Raw genomic sequence first — 17,085 nt, forward strand, 5'->3', positions numbered from 1 at the left:
CTTTTTGAACCATAAAAGTGGAAGTGTCTGTCAAATGGAGCCTGCTCTTTCAATGAGGTTATCTATAGGAGTCAAGAAGTGTAAGTTAAGCAGTTCAAGATTTTAATTTTTGAATGCTGGCCTACAAAGCAGGATAACCTCCTGATGAAGGGGTTTGTTTTGGCATGATTTTTTTAAAGGTTTGTCTCCACACAAATATATATTCAGCAAATAAATGTGTTGTTTCTGGGTGTTTTTAAGGAGACTTTGTGCTGTGCCCTTTGCAACCGGACTTGCCTATCCCGCATCGGCCCTTTTAGCCATCAGCGCGCTTGCAGCAAGCGTGGGTAGTGTCCTTCCCTTATCTTCATTCACGACATCTAGCCATGATGATGATCTTTAAAAATGTGTAACTATGTATTGATATAGTATGTATCCATCCTAATTTCTGTTTTTTGTTTTGCTCTTGCAGTTTATTGTGGAGTGTCATGGGAATACACTTCTTCCCCAGTTTTTGGGCATGTATCGGCTTACTGTTGATGGAGTTGAAGTATATATGATTGTTACAAGAAATGTGTTCAGCCATCGTTTATCTGTTTATAGAAAATATGATTTAAAGGTGAGAAATAACTGCTCATGAAATAACTGACAAAGTAGCTGAAAATCTTTACTAGAAATGTTAGATTAACCTGATTGCTCAGAATTTTAATTAATTTAAAGTTGTATTATGTGAGAGCCAGCATTAATTGGTTTACTTCTGCATCTAGGTTTAGCAAAATTGAAGGATGGTTTTACAGAAATTATACAAATTTATTTGTAATGTGCATTTTTAACCAGGTATGTTTGTTAAATGTAACTAATGGTTAAAGGTAAAACTCTTTTAACACAAGCACAATACTAATTCTGCTTTCTATAGGTTTTTATAATCATTATGGGAAGCCACAACAGATTCTACAGAGGGCTTTTATAAAATAGCTAAATGTCATCATACTTTAAACCAGTAAAATGCAACTAACAATGTACATCACTACTATGAAAGCTTCATATTTCATTCTATATTTTAAAAATAATTCAAGTAAAAATAGAAGGTTCTTATAAAATAAAATTTCTATTATTTTTATCTTAAGGTGTGTTTTAGTTTTGTTTCATGGTTTATATTATTGTAATTTTGCCAGTAATGTAAAGTGCTTATAATGAATGCTCAAGATACAGTCTTAGTCTTTCTACCTAAGGGGTTGTATTTTCATTTCCTCCATATAGTCTTCCCTTAGAAACCTACTTCTTTCTATTACATTTAATTTCTATGTGTTGAACCACTGTTTTAAGATGTTTATTTAGCATTCTATGTTAAGAGATTTGTAATGCTACATACTGTCAAGTATCTACCTAGCAATTGGTTAGAAAGGTGACAATGTGATTTATAGGAACTGATTTCCAGATTGTCAACAGTTGACTTTTTGGTATTTAATACTATTGGCAGCAGAGCTTACTCAAGAAAGGTATTTCTTTAATTTGAGTGAACTGTATGTGTTTAAGAGCATCGTAATATCCAGATATTTTTTTTAAAGGGACAAAAGCACAACAGAAAGAAATCATATACAGCACTTTCTTAGCATTGGTGTCAATAGCTCTTGCTATTATTTACCTCTGTGAATGCTTCTGTACTCTATTCAGTTTGTCCAGCTGGACAAAATTGCTTTAAAGATAAACTTCTCTTGCAATTTAAATTTAAGATCAATATCATATTATTCTTCAAAACAAACTCCTCCACTGAGCAGATTTATAGTGACACTGCATATATTATAAATCACTTTTTCTTGATTTTCATTGCTACAGTATCTGCAGTTGTAGATTCAGAGTCCTTTTTTGTAAGTGAATATTTTTTACACCAGCTTAGGGCTCACTTGTAGCACAAGACTCTGCCTGTGTAGATACTAAGAAAAAGAGACCACATATCAGCATATGATTTCAAAGGTATTTTCCTGGCCACTGAGACATTTTATTAAAATCACTTCAGCGTCGAATTTGGAAATTTCCCTAATTTCTACTATTGTAAATCCACTTTTTTCCCTCCAGTTTGGTTTTCAGCTGATCTTTTTTCAGGCCCAGTGGTCTGCTGGAGCACAGAATGCAGCATAAAAGGTGTATCATTAAAAAACTATAATATCAGACTTCCACCAGGCTTTGTTATCAGTTAATGATATAATGCAATGAAATCTCTGTTTGTTGAGCTGTACATAGTAACTAAGGCATACTGTCCCATTTAACTTTTCTCACCATCCTTTCAAAGTTTCTCTGCAAACAGAATAAAGCATGGTATAAAAAGATGTGGTTGGGAATCTTCACGTTCATTGACCTAGTATCACACCACTCCAGCACTTCTTTGCACAATGTAGTCCTTCCAATAAGTGATAATTTACCCATCTGTTGATATCCAATGCTTACCACATTATCATATTTATAGTTATTATTTCTTGCAGTGCTGTTATGTGATAAACAAATGCTGGGTACTTGAAGGTGTGGTCCTTCTCCAAGAAATGTGCAAGGAAATATATACAGCTATTTGTTCTCACCTCCAGGTTATTCAGAATGCACCATATTGCCTACTAGTTTTAAACTAAAAAGTAATTTTTTAAAAAAATACATCCAAAATGTCTTTGGCAAGCACTGTAAATCTTATGAATCCACAATTGGTCTCATCTTTTCTTTTGACTTCATGTTGCTGTGAGATGCTTTGTTCTTGTTTGTACTTTGTGATCTTTTAAATATTTTTATGTGTTTATATTGTGTGACATCCTATTCAAATGTGTATTACATATGTCTAAATAGTTATATAGAATAGGCGATTCCACATACAGATAAATTGGCACAAAAAGATACGAAGTCTGCCAAGCGAACTGAACTTCCAGGATGATAGTCTCAAAATGTGGATGAGACATGAGGAAGAAGCTCCAGCAGTCAGGAGGACAATAGATGTAGAGCATTTGAGGATTTAATCCATCTTTCTTCTCTCATGATACATCATCTTCAAGTGATTGCAGCAGTTCAGCGGCCCTGGGCTTTCTTACCTACTGTATCACCTTCCTTTAAAACAGCTCTCAAGTTCAGAAGGATGCAGTTCATCCACTTTTTGACCTGTTATCTTAACATTTTCAAATTAGTATCTGACATATGCACATTTTTAGATCCATTTTTTCTGTTTCAGGGCTCTACTGTGGCTCGAGAAGCCAGTGACAAAGAAAAGGTATGGTGCATTTCTGTTTCTTTTTCAGTTATCTAACTTGCTAGCTAGTCTCAGGACAAACATAACCAGTGCTGTTCTGCCCCTTTTCTTTGTTTTCTGTCATATTCTCCCCTCTTGAGTTCTACCTTATTCCCTTCTTTATCTTTCCTTTATCTTATCTTTATTTTCTGCAGACCTTTGAATATAGGTCTGCAATGGTGTTGATATTTCAGAGGTAAGTGAGCCAGTCCTCTACCTCCTCCTTTTCCTTTTTTCTCTTCTCTTCTTAGTTTCTTCAGGGCCTGCCCTGTGGTAGGAAAACATCAGGACTTTCTTCTCTTCCCTCCTGCTTCTTCATCTTCTTTCTTTTGCTCTTTAATATTGAGATTTATGGATACTCCATGTCAGTTAATGGAATGATGTGACGTGGCACCACCTCTAATGTGAATGCAAAGATGAACCAAACCTTGAATTGTGAGAACCTTTGGGTATGTAAAGCTCATACAGACGAGAAATCAACTGACAGGCTTAGGTGTACGTGTAGCTATGGTGAGAGACAATTTCCGTTAAATGCTGGGCTGAAACTTTGCTCTAAAAGGAAATTCATCACTTTATTTTTCTCCATCTCCAGCTTCAGTTCATTTGGAAAACTTAATGTTCTCAAAATCAACATTTCTCTGAGGTTTCAGTGAAATAGTCTGATGGCACTTTAAGAGAGGTTTGTCTAGAGATTCTACAGATAATTGAAGGTTGGACTTAGTCTCCATCATCTAAGACTTCTTAGATTTCCAAATCTGGGGGAAGTCTAGGAACCCTTGACACTTGTTTTCTTAATGTTTCCAAGCAGATTCTTTCTGAATTAGCATAAGATCATTCAGCAGTTCACTTAAAATACTTCATTTTATGTTGTCCTTAAATTCCATTCAGATAATTTGTCTCCTAAGCATTAATTGTGCCATACCTGCCTCTCAGAGCCTTCCACAGATCACACAGCTGCACTGCGAAGTAAGGGACGTGCAGTAGCTGTCAGTCCTGCAGTTCTCACTGCATTAAAAACTCTGCACAGAGTTTTTCTACTTCGCCCTGAGGTGTGACCAAATATTCAGAATTATTCTTCCAGCATTAGGCAACTGCCATGTCCCAAATGCCAACTGCAGTTACAGTGGTCAGCATTAGCTCTCTTTCGCTGCACCAGGCCCTCAAGATCATGTCTTGAATGGTCTTCCTTCTTTTCTTGCGGTCTGTTTTTGTTCCTGTTTAGAAGCACAGCTCTAGTGTTTTTAAAGCAGAGGGATTAACCCTTCAGTGTCTTACAAATAATATCTAGTGCCATTGAAAACCTCTGCTAGTGGTATTGAAATAATCTGATAGGCATGAGGAGGCCAGATTATTTGGATGGGACTACTTCAGGTTGCAACATTAATGCTTGGAATAGTAATATAAAATTGAACGATATTATGTATATTCAGCTATATGTTAGCTGATACTATACAGATATTTAGTGCAGTGGTTTTGAGCAGTTTTAGGAATATGTCTCAATAAATAGATCAATAATAGTACACAAATACTGTAGTTAATATGTTGAGTGGGAACCTCAAACAAACAGTGCCTTAATTTCGTTCCCATATAAGTTCATGGTAAAATTACTATTGAGTTTAATTATTGCTAAGTTGAAACGGAGTTGTGTAGTTTTGTGTAACTGTATACAATAAGTATTCTTTAAATGTAATGTAGAATCGTAACTGCTGTAATGAAAATAACAAAAATTCCTATGAACGTCAACACATCTAGAACCTCCTCTTTCATTTTGAGTACTTCTGTGAAAGAATTACAAAAAAAACTAGTTCCACAAACTCTTTTCTACTATTTTAAATCTCACACATTATTTTCTTTTCAAAGGAATTTGATTTCTTGTAGACAGAACTACACTAAGCTCATGGATGTTGCAGGCAGACAGTCTGAGGCTGTTAGAAAGCCTTCTGTTTGTTACTCATTGCTCCCCTCAAATGCCAGCGCAGTGCAGAAGGGAAGCCAAAAGCTCACTCAGAACAAACATTTCTAAGAAAGGGAATTAATTGGGTAGGCTTCTAAGTTCATAGAGGGTACAACATTTTACAGTCACTTTAAGAAAGACTCTGAGGGATTCAAGCAACAGAAAAATAATTTTTTGCATATTACATGTTTTTTATCTAAGTTTTGGAGTCTGCTGCTTGATTTGAAAGGATCAGAAGAATACACTGCTGCCTGTCTGTATTGTAGGTGTTCAGAACAGCTGTCATCACCATGATCTGCATCTCCTGCAATAGGCGCTAGGGCTGCAGTGGTCTGCTTACCTAATCTCAGGTGTTTCTAACACATAGGTTTTAAGCTTAAATAAAAAGGGGATTGTGTATTTATATGAACAGAGAAGGAAAGTTTTGGAAACTCTGAGCAGTGCTGAAGGCCTGCTACCGTGAGATGTATCTGTGCATGTGGCGCTAATCTGAGGGCTTTGAGGAATGTGTGGACATAAGCATGTAAATGGTCCATTATTCGTAAATGGCAAGTGAGAGCCCTGTGGCAGATTTTTTCACTTCCATTTCCTCTTAAATAGATGTCACTGTTTCAAACTTCTTATTTTGTTGTCTTCAGTGGGAATCTCAAGACAATCTTAAAAATGTTAAAATGCATGGAAAACTTCAGCTTGAAAATATTTTAAAAAGGCATTTTTAACAAATACTCTGAAGAGATTTTGACATCTCCTATGGTAGAAGAAATTGCTCTGAATAATTAAACAACACGAGACAATCTCCAATACTTAGCTGGTGTAGTAACTTTATTAACTAATTTTTAGCCAAAGGCAAGTTAAATAATCGATTTATTAATATGGTCCTGAAATGACATTAATTATAATAGAATTCCAATTAATGGCAGTGTTATTTAGCTACTTATTATAAAGGTATCCATTACTATTCACATCTGAAAAACAGAAAAGTAATAAAAGACAGGAAACTTTTGGCGCTAAAATACAGGGCTAAAATATCTGGCAACGCTGTAGTCTTTTAATGGGCTTTTAAGTAATTCATATTTAATTTCAAAAGCCAGTATTCAAGTAATCAGATGGTTTTCAGAATATCAAGCATAATATGTTAGCTGCTTAAAAGCTGTAGAAGCCAGAAAACAGAAGAGTGAGTCTTTCAGTCACATTCTAGTGGAGACTGCAAATTTTAGGTAAATTATTTTGAAGTGACAAGTTTGGCTAAAATTACGATGTTCTTGAATCTCTTTCCTATCAAACTACTCCTGTTATTTACTCACTTAATAAAAAAGAGGCAGTCAGTTGTGCAGAAAGATTTAATGGACTGTAAAATAAGTAATCAGGAAAAAGTCCTTTTCTGCTTCAGTTTTGTAGTGTAAAATAGGTATTAGTATTCAAACATTTTTTAATCAGTTTTTAGGAAGAAAAGCTGGCTGTAAGGACTTTGAGAATGTTACTTTTCTGTCCTGTTTTCAGTCTATCTTCTGTTTGACTGTCTTCAACTGTTTAATATTCTAACATATTGAAACATAACATTTCATAGCTGAAACTGTCATTTAAATACTTTGTGATAATTTTGTGGGACAAGCTCCATGCCTTAGATTTCACCTTAACATGCATTTCCTCTCATTTGCATTATAAGTGACACTTAAAATAATAAGGGCATCGCTTTCTTGGCAACAAGTCTCATAGCATCCACTTACAGGTGTCCTGAATTAAAAAAACCAAAACCCAGTATGTTTCCAGTTGTCAAATTCTGACAGCTGCTCCTTTATTTTTTCTTAGGCTTTAGTTCTCTTTAAATTTTTTTATTATTTTAATAGTGGGCATTTTCTATTCATTCCTTGGACAATTTTGCCCTCTTAAGTGAAACCAGGATAATGCAGAACTCCCCTGGTGGTCTGTCTGCTCGCAATTATGCTGTGCTTGCAGTACGACATCAAATTAGCAGTTACAGCTGAGTGTGCTTGTACTTATAAAGACTTACGCATGTTGCTTGTGAATGAGCAAATCAAAAGGAAATTTGAAGAAGAAAAATAAAACCTAACTGAACTTGAAGTCCACCATATTTCATTCTCTTGAGCAAATTCATAGATTATTATGTTTTTTAATTAATCTCAAACTGGTTGCATTGCCACCTCTGTGGTATGTGTTGTTTCACAAGTAAGCATAAATGAATAAAAATTACAGTAAATGCATTTGAACAAAGAATTTTCTCTTCAAGTTCCTTTTGGGGGAAAAAATTGCTATAGTTGGCAGCTGTAATGTTACATCTTAGTTAAATCATATGCAAAATACATAGCTCTGATAATTAGATTGAAGATGCTGCTAGATCTGACTAATCACTTCTTAGCTTTACTTCTACATTATATATTACATCTCATAGTGATTAACTGAATTCTGAAAGGAAAATTATTACTAAAATAACGAGGATTTTAGTATGTGAGCATCGCAACAAGATTACTCAGTCTTGAATTAGTTTTTTTCTTTTTATGTCAATAGGTAAAATTTCATTCAAGGTAGATCATCCCAAAAGCTGAGCTATCTTTTCCTGCTATTTTAAAATTGCTGATTTCAGAGCAGCACTTTCTCTCTAATTTCTTTTAGTGATTTCAATCAGCTTCATATACTGGTCTCAAACAACAGATATGTGTAGCATATCTTGGATTTCTCTATGAAATGTGAATCTCAAGGTTGCACATACAGAGATTATAACTCTTAAAACATCACACTGCAATACCTTACAAAGACAGGAGTTAGAAATTCAGAGTTCAGATTCGTTTTTCAGTATTTAGCCTTCACATGACACCAACCCCATTATTGCTTTTCCAAACAAAACACTTTGCTTTGTTTTGTTTTTCATTTTAAAAGTCTGTTTTCCATATGTTAAAAGATTTTTTTAAAGGAGGGAATTTCTCTTGCATTTTATATGTTGCATCTTCATTTTGCAGCATGAAGACATTAACTCTAGGGGTAATTCTGGATGCATTTCCCTGAGCACTGAAAAGACTTTTTAGTTACTATTTTGGTACATGCTTGAATCCTTAATCCATCTACAACGTTGTACACATTTTTTTAATGTCCTTCAAAAATGCCTGTTATACTGGCTAAAACCATTCCAGTGTTCCCTCTCAAACCCCATTTTGGGGTTTCAGCTCTGTTTCCATTGCCGTTTACAGTCCTGTCATGGCAAGTGGAGCTGCATGTCCTCATTTGATCAGAAACCCCTGTCTAGGACAAGGCAAATCGTGCAACAGAACTTTGGACCCAGCTGCCATAACTACTGGAGGGAAGAAGCTCTGGATCTTCAGCCTTCCAAAGAAAGCTCTGGTTATTCTTCCATCTTGTAGATCCAGTGACTCCAGACTCTTGATTCGGTTCAAAACTGCCTGTGCCAAATCATTGCAAACTTTATTTAACACTATATTATTTCTTTAAAAATACTGCCTCCCATATATGGTGGTGAGCACAGTCAGTCTAAAGTTAATCTAACATTTTTAATGAGGCTTTACACATTCTGTCATCTCAGTCAAAGAAGCCTTTATTGCTTTTCAGCCTTTTCAAAGGCAGTGAAATCTTCCTGCCATTAAAATTCTCTCTGACCATGGCAGACTTTGGAATGCAAACCTGAAGTGTGCAAATAACATGCTTTTTAAATAAATAAATAAATACTTCATATTTGTAAAATATCTTGTGCCTTCCTTGCGTCTTTAAGTAGGGAATTAAAAGTGATGGAGATGGTTCAGAAAGAAAATCTATTATTAATTTAGTGGAAGTAGTTAGATGTTCATCTCCTGTGCAGCTCTTAAAATATTTAGTTCTTTAATGATAGTAATATGTTCATTTTAATGAATTACATACTAGGAGAATCTTTTTCCAACAAGGATTTTGCTTCATTGGAAATATTTGAGGCTTCATTAAAAATTAACCGTATCAATTATTTCATTAAAGAAAAGTCTCAATTTTTTAATTCAGATAGTGTTTTAAACTCCCACAATGTGGTTTTCTTTGTATTTCTTTATTTCCGTGCATAAGAAGGAAATATACATATTGGGATGTTTCAACATTAATGCATATATTATGAATTTTAAATAACTATGAAAGTCCTTCCTAGTCGCATATTTCATAGATTTTAATTCCTAAATTCACAAATCAATTTTAAGACACGATTTTCAGTTGAAGTAGTACTAGAATTGCTACTAGTACCATTAGTAACACTTTGTCATTAGTAACACTTGGGACTGCAACAGTATCCTAGGGCTATTCAGCTTTAAATAAATAAAACTTTGTCTTACAGCACTTAGAGAATAGGCTGGGAGACATCATACAACTAATGTGGTGAGGGCAACCACTGATACATAGCTTTTTACTTTCAGTTTCTTATATGGTACCCGCAGCTTTTATTTCTTCTTCCTTTCTCTTCACATGATTTTAGTTCGTGCAGTTTGCTACTTGCCACGTCTTTACAGCTATGGGCATTTGGGTGAAGGAAAAGGACCTCAGATGAAAACCCTCAGGGGGGTTATTGAGGGCTGGTAGATCCAGCATGTGAGGCTGTGAAGAGTCTGGCTTTTTGGGAGAGCTGATTCACTGCCCTGAATGTCCCTGGGAGAACCCTTTGGGTCTTGTGAGGCAAGAGATGTGGCTGTGTCAGCTTTGCTAGCTCACTTTTACTAAAAATAGATAAGAGACAAGGTTAAAGTGGAGTATGGCACCTGCACAACTGGCTTACCAGCTCTTGCATCTTCCAAAAAAGACATTGCTTGCAATGTAAGTTTATTTTTTGCTGAAAGTAGGACTGCCTTCAGTGAAGAACAGCACTTCGCCCTCCCACCCCTGTGGGGTCTGACGGGCTGGGGCCATGCTGTGCAGGAAGTTTGTGGCAGAGCCGAGCAATGAACCTGCATCTCAGTGTCTTAACCACAAGCACATCCTTCCTCTTTACTCACCCCCCAGGTTTAAACAGCATTAATAGAGTTGTTTTTCAGCGTTAATGGATTTGTTTTACTTAACCTCTGCCAAGTTTAATAAATAACTTGGATAATACTAGGTGGAAAGGTAATTTGAGGATTGTGTGTGTGTGTGTGTGTGTGTGACTTTTGGTTAGAAATTAAGGAAGCTTGGTTTCCTGCATTCTTTTCATTATTGTTTCATCTTAAATTAATTCATCCAAATCTCTTCTCCATTCTTAAGCATCCTACACACTGGATTCCATCCTCTGATGTTGGCAACATCCCTGGATCCGCAGTCCCACCTCTGCAGCATTAGCCCTCATCCATGGGACAGTTTGCTCGATTCTGTATTATAATCTCTACAGCTGTTAGTCTGGAATGCTTATCTGATGTTTCCCCTGCACATTTTCATCCTAAACCACTTCCTGAGTAGGCCAGAAAGAAAATCGATGCACACTGTGCTGTCATAAAGTGCCTAACGTCGTCTTTAAAGGAGCAGACCACTGCAGGATGACTCCTCCCTGGAAGCAGTCTGGGATGGATGAATGGTTATGGCTCCATCTCAGCTGTGTGGGGCTTTTTCCTTTCATTTTCAATTAAAATAGAGCATCCCTATTAGAGGGTATTTTAATATCTCAGAATGTTCTATATGCAACACAGTACTAATTCAGAGCAGCCACACTAGGACCTTATTTTTTTCTTGTTTTACAGGTGTCAAGATGCAATGAATTTGACATGAATTCATAACTATTAAAATGTTACTGATTGCTTAAGTGTTTCTGAGCAGTTACTGGAAGAGTCACTTTTATAAACAAAAGCAGCATTGTGGGATCTTGAGCAATTCACAAATTCAAGGTCCAAAAAATAAATTTTGACAGATGGAGAACTGAGTATTTTGGCCACTTCCAAACACAGTACAGGCAAAAAGAACTTTTGGCCACTGTGAAGATCTGTAAGGGCATTTTGGGGTCTGCTGTGATGCTCACATTTTAATGCTGTGCTTTCCAATATGTGCATTTTGGGGCAGAGAAAAGATCCTCTGAGATTCTTTTCCTTACTGTGTCATAGGAAGAAAATAAACTTTGTGAAAAACACTGTCTACAGTAAGTTATAAGCAATGTCTTACTAGTTAAACTTCTGGAGGACATTCCAGTAGGCTGATGTTAGCTGCCTTTTATTCCTGGCAGAAGGATTTCCAAATTAAGGATAAGTTATTTTACTTAAAGTACACATTAGTTCATGGTCCTTGAGGGTTGCAGCGCTCGATTGTTTAGCAACATTTTGTTTGTAAAGCCTTTTCTTCCCTACTGTTGATTTGGGGGGCGGGGCAGGAAGAAAGGCTGTACATAGCTCTTAATGGGCCAATTTTTTAAAGCCTCTGATTGCAGAAGCTCCTATTACTTCTAGTTTGCTTGACCAGATACCCTGAAGGAACCGCTCATTTGTTTGTTGGCTTGCTGGGTTTTTTTAAGTAAACTTCCCATCACTACCCTTTGAAAACAGAGCTCGTTTGTGGGGTCTTAGTACTGAATCCAGTGGTTACTCTATCTGGCTTTCCTTAATGCTGTTGCAAATCACTTCATGGGAGAGTTAAAGATGAAGATAATGAACTAATGCTCCAACATCAGGAATTTTAATTATCTATTTAAGAGGCAGTGGTCTTATCTGGCATTTGCGACTTCTAAGCAGCATTTCATAATTCATGTTCACTTGATGCTTTCAAATAATTATGTGATATTAGGCATTTATAAACACTCATAGTAGCTATGTAAAATGCAGTCCTGTCTGACTTCATCTATAAGATCTGCTGCAAGCACTTTGTATATAGGTTGGGTTTCGACTTCCCTTATTGCCAGTCACTTTGACAAACGACATCTTGGAAGAAGCTCAATGCAAATCAAGGTTTGATGCAAATCAATTATTGAGTCAGAGATTTTGTCTTAGCTACATTTGCTGCACGCCCAATGAACGTATACCTTCTGGGCCATTTACAGGAGGGATAAACTAAGGAAGCGGCTCCATGGGTGCAGTTACAGAGAGCTGCTTCCCCTGGAGAGGCAGCTCAGCAGTGCCCACTCTCAGGCACAGGAGAGCTCCGGAGGCTCTGCTACCAGCAGGGTGGCCGCGCCAGCAGCTTCGCCACAGTCCTCTTTGTGATCCTGCTCTTACAGGAGTTTTGGTTTATTTTAGGCCAAAGAGCTGCCGACGTTCAAAGACAATGATTTTATTAATGATGGCCAAAAGATTCATATTGATGAGAATAACAAAAAGATGTTCCTTGAGAAACTCAAAAAGGATGTTGAGGTAAGAACTGCCTGTTCAGTTATATGTGATTAAAATGTGCGGCAAATGACAGATATCCCAGAAAATCATACCTGTAATTCATTAATGAAAACTCTGGTTTGTAAGACTAAGCACTGATTGTTTTAAGTGAAGCACAATTTAAACTTTCAGGAGTTGATCACTGCTTTTGCTGATGTGATAAAGGGCTTGCTGCCATTGCTGGTTGCCATACATTTTTCCTGCCTTGATGATGCGATGTTAAAATGATGTTACCGCTTAGTACTTAAGTGCTTTACAAGCCTAGTACTTCCAAACGCCCCCAAGAAGGAGGTATTTTGAGTTGTATTTTACAGGTGGAGGTACACCAGAACTGAGGCTGTAGTCCATAACAGAGGATGTAGCGTCCCCACTCACAGCCATGCATGTTCGATTTGTTTCATATTAGTAATATGGTTTTAAATCATCCTTAATATCACAACAGTAGAGTGCTACAGTAATTTGTATACAGCAGTTGGACTCATTATCTTAATGTAGTCTTTAATTGTAATTGGCTGAATATAGTAAATACTTAATAGAAAAGTGTTAATATGTGAATTTAATGTAATATTTTGTTATAACTGATTTAGTTCAGCAAATAAAATAAATATTTGGCTAACTAGTTCACACAGCTTGACTGTAGTTTCCATAATTGAAAATATCGTCACTAAACACAGTATTTTGCAGCACTTTTACTCAAAGCCTGAAATCTGTTTTCCATGTTGGAAGAGACCTGATGGCAAAATGTGTCTATGACTTATTCAGACTTTCAGCTGCATATATCAAATGGCTGTGAATTGACTTGTCTGGGTTCTTCAAGTCTGTATCTCATTAGTCACACAAAAGAAAATACTATAACTTTAGAATTTAACCAATAATTTGCTTCTGAGCAAATATAATTTCCCATCAGAGTAACAATGACACATTCATGGTGATTATAATTACGAAAACATAAATATTATGTGAAATATCACTGTGTTTATTTTATATTTAAAATACTGTGCTGGAAACCTGCTCTACTGATGTCACAGCTCTAGAGATAAGTTTATTTAGATTTAAATTTTGTGCTCTTTTAACATGTACTGCTGTTGCTGAGTAATGCTTTCACATAAGTAGGTTGCAGACAATATCTTAAGTATGTGCAAGGAATGTGGAAGATACTTTGTTACCCCAGAAAGTGGATTGTGTGCAATCTTCTGTATCATTTACTGGAATTGTGAATATAATGGCAGAGTCCAGATCATGTCTTGAGAGGCTATTTTTTATGGTTTTGAAATTTATACAGAGCACTGTTAAATATCGATGTAAACCACTAGTGCGAAGTGATCTGGCACCTGATGTTAACAATGGCAAGCTGTTCTTTAACCTTGTTCTTCTTTTATTGGTTCTTCCGCCCTTGTTAAATAACTGAGAGGGGACACTTTGTACCCAGTGTCTAAACACTCACATTTCACTACAATGAAAAGAAATGCACAACACTTAGCATACGATTATCATCTCGTACAGTATTTAAACATATTATGGAGTAGTAGACTGAACTAAATTACTTTATATCCGTTCTTGTTTGTCATTAAGTAATTTCTGTTACTATATTTCTTTCATAACCGAGTCTTATGTCCCCTTCCTGTGTTCAAAGAGACAATTATCTATTACTGCTGTTTTGATGTTCTCTTGTCCATTTTCCTTCCTCCTCATTCCATAGAAAATGTTCTAAGAAAAAGCACATAAGATTATTTTTTCCATTTTAAATCAGATAATCTTTTCCTTGTGCCGTTATTCCTACATCTTTTTGCTGCCAGCAGCAGCATACTTTTTCCCAAGAGCCATTCTCTTCTAATTTGCCGTTCACTCTTTTTCCTAAGGGTCCATTTCTTTCATGCTTTTTTGTATGATTATTGGTAGATTTTTTTTCTCTCTCGGTATTTATCAGGTACCTCATGATATGCCTGGATCTATTCTTGTTGTGTACTGTTGTACATCACCTCTTCAAACTTAGATCTCTTCTAGTCTTGTGAAGAAACTTTTGCTTTATTATATTGAAATTATTAGAAACTATTTTATTCTTTGTTCTCAATCTCGGTGTTTCTTCTAGCACTTGAATTTACAGTCACTCTGATTCCTCTCTTTTCTCAGAATCAAGATTTTGACAAACTGTGGTTCCTCATTTCCTAGTATTTTATATTCATCTCTTTCATCACTATCCTTATGCCAAAGTCAGGCTTAAATCTCATCTTCACTGCTCTAACTTCCTTTTTATAACAATTTAGAGTTTCTAAAAAATTAATCCATTTGTATTTTCAGCCTTTCTCTGCATATTAAAAGCAAGAGCTCTGCAAGTTCAAAATTGTGGTATTGCTTTTAGGCTGCAGCTCAGCTCTGCCCTGCCTTAACCCCTCACTGCCTTCAACTGTTTATCCCATATTACTGCTTTTACACCTTCATTATTTCCATCCTCCTCTCTTAGCTTTTTGCCTTATCCTGTTCTCCTCAACTAAAATAACACTTTTTTTATACATAAAGTTTTTTAATTTTCTAAAAACTTCCATCCTCAGACTTTATTCAAAACCACCCTTTCATTCACATTCATATTTTGCTTATGTGATTTAAATTGTGAGCCTGTCACTGTGAAAAGAATAGAGCCATCATTTCATGGCATCATGGTGTAAAACTTCACTACTTTCCATTTCAATAATATTTAAACACTTTTTCACAATTTTTAATAAGACTAAAAGGGGGTGGGGGGGGAAATTTAGCCCCAGATCATAGCACACCACACGCCTGATAGCACAGAGGCTGGTCCGGATGTTGAGCGGTGACAGGTTGGCCCTAATTGAAACACAAGACAGGAGTGACAGTCATCAGGTCGCATGGGCACTGATCTTCACGACAGGAAAAAATAGTTTTCCCTGAGGATTGCGGAGAGTGTGCTACGGCTTTTTTATAACATAAGTTGCAAGTGACCTGTGTGTATCTTAATAAATTCAAGTATCTTTCTGCTACCTTTATCACTTAATCCTTCCTTTTGCTCTCTCTTAGAAGTGCCTCTTTTCCTTGACTGATGACATCTTTGTGTAACTTCTGTTTATAAGTGGAGCTTACATTTTTCAGTGATATTGATAAATTGCATATTATCACTTTCTAGTTCCTTGCTCAGTTAAAACTCATGGACTACAGCTTGCTGGTTGGAATTCATGATGTTGAAAGAGCTGAACAGGAAGAAGTAGAATGTGAAGAGAATGATGGAGAAGAGGAAGGTGAAAGTGATGGGACCCACCCCATTGGAACCCCTCCAGACAGCCCAGGAAACACGCTGAACAGCTCACTGCCCTTGGCTCCAGGGGAATTTGATCCAGCTATTGATGTTTATGGAATAAAATCCCATGAAAGTAAGCAGTAATATTTAGTTTTATTTTAAGAAGTCTTGATTCTTACACCAGAATCCTAAAATCTTTGTGACCACATAAAGGCAAAGCTGAACTGCAAAAGATAAATTCACTCTGCAGAAGAGGAAATAAGTTCCTTTTTGGTGCAGCAGAAAGCAGAAGACACCTATAATGCTCAGCATTGTTATGAACATATTTCTTAAATATTGTGATGCAGAGGGATGCAGTCAAATAATTCATCTACTACACAATCAAATCATATGCTGGCTTATCTGTTCAGATACAGCATTTCTCAGTTAATTCATGGTTTGTTTCATGCCTTTCAGGAAATGTAGCATCTACAATTGTTCTTTTCCTGGCAGATAAGGTAACACTGTTAAAGGCAATTTAGAAAGAATGAGAAAAGCAGCATTCCAAGTTATATTGCGTTTTTTGGTTGCTTTTTGAAAATTTGTGCATTCATACCCAGTTTCTGTGTTCCAGCTAAGAAAGCCATCATAAGGTGTGTGTAAGAAGCCCGAAACTGTGTTTGATGTTAATGTGTAAAACTAAGTATAACTAGTTAGGTGTGGCTGTTCAAGACAGGAAAGATATCTTTTTCAAGTTTTTTAAATAAGTGTTCGCATGGATAAATACATCTTTTTATTCATAAAGAAAATATCATCATGTTTGTTGACACAGAAGCACTACATTTCATATAAAACTTCATAGTTTTTCCACAAAGGAAGATGAAGTCCAGATTACTTTATGTGAGCAATAATTCCTATTTCTGTATGCTGGTGTTTTATTTTACACCTGTTTAGGGAGTTTTGCATTATATATGAGTGCAGTTAAACACTCAATTAAGGATAGCTTGAGCCTGTGGGTCTTCATAGATGGGCGATTCTGACTGACATTAACCTGTCGTAGCTGCTGATTGAGCCTCATAAAGTCTCCTTCGTTAGAAGGAGGACTTATGATTAAGATGTCTCAAAAGTTATTCTTACTGCCATGTGTTTTCTATTTGCAGATGCACCTAGGAAGGAAATATACTTTATGGCCATTATAGACATTCTTACTCATTATGATGCAAAAAAGAAAGCTGCCCATGCTGCAAAAACAGTAAAGCATGGGGTAAGTATCTGGGTTCTTTTTTTCCTCTGATTCCATTTATACTTCTCCATTTGTGTTGTTTAGTGCACTGATACAGCACAGTTCACAAAATGTAGGGAA

General features: G+C 36.2%; 1 protein-coding gene across 1 annotated transcript in view; it reads left to right on the forward strand.

The window, feature by feature from the left end:
* The first annotated feature begins 454 nt into the window (after nucleotides 1–454).
* Nucleotides 455–17,085, forward strand: part of LOC104539904 (phosphatidylinositol 5-phosphate 4-kinase type-2 alpha) — a 20,683-nt gene continuing 4,052 nt past the window's right edge. The window contains exons 1-5 of the mRNA XM_010183572.1: nucleotides 455–598; nucleotides 3,185–3,223; nucleotides 12,362–12,475; nucleotides 15,633–15,876; nucleotides 16,883–16,986. Coding sequence (XP_010181874.1) covers nucleotides 500–598; nucleotides 3,185–3,223; nucleotides 12,362–12,475; nucleotides 15,633–15,876; nucleotides 16,883–16,986 — 600 coding nt within the window. The 5' untranslated portion in view covers nucleotides 455–499. The remainder of the gene's footprint in view (nucleotides 599–3,184; nucleotides 3,224–12,361; nucleotides 12,476–15,632; nucleotides 15,877–16,882; nucleotides 16,987–17,085) is intronic.

The sequence above is a fragment of the Mesitornis unicolor genome, unplaced genomic scaffold (assembly GCF_000695765.1).
Source record: "Mesitornis unicolor isolate BGI_N332 unplaced genomic scaffold, ASM69576v1 scaffold3924, whole genome shotgun sequence".
In the NCBI taxonomy this organism is placed as follows: domain Eukaryota; kingdom Metazoa; phylum Chordata; class Aves; order Mesitornithiformes; family Mesitornithidae; genus Mesitornis; species Mesitornis unicolor.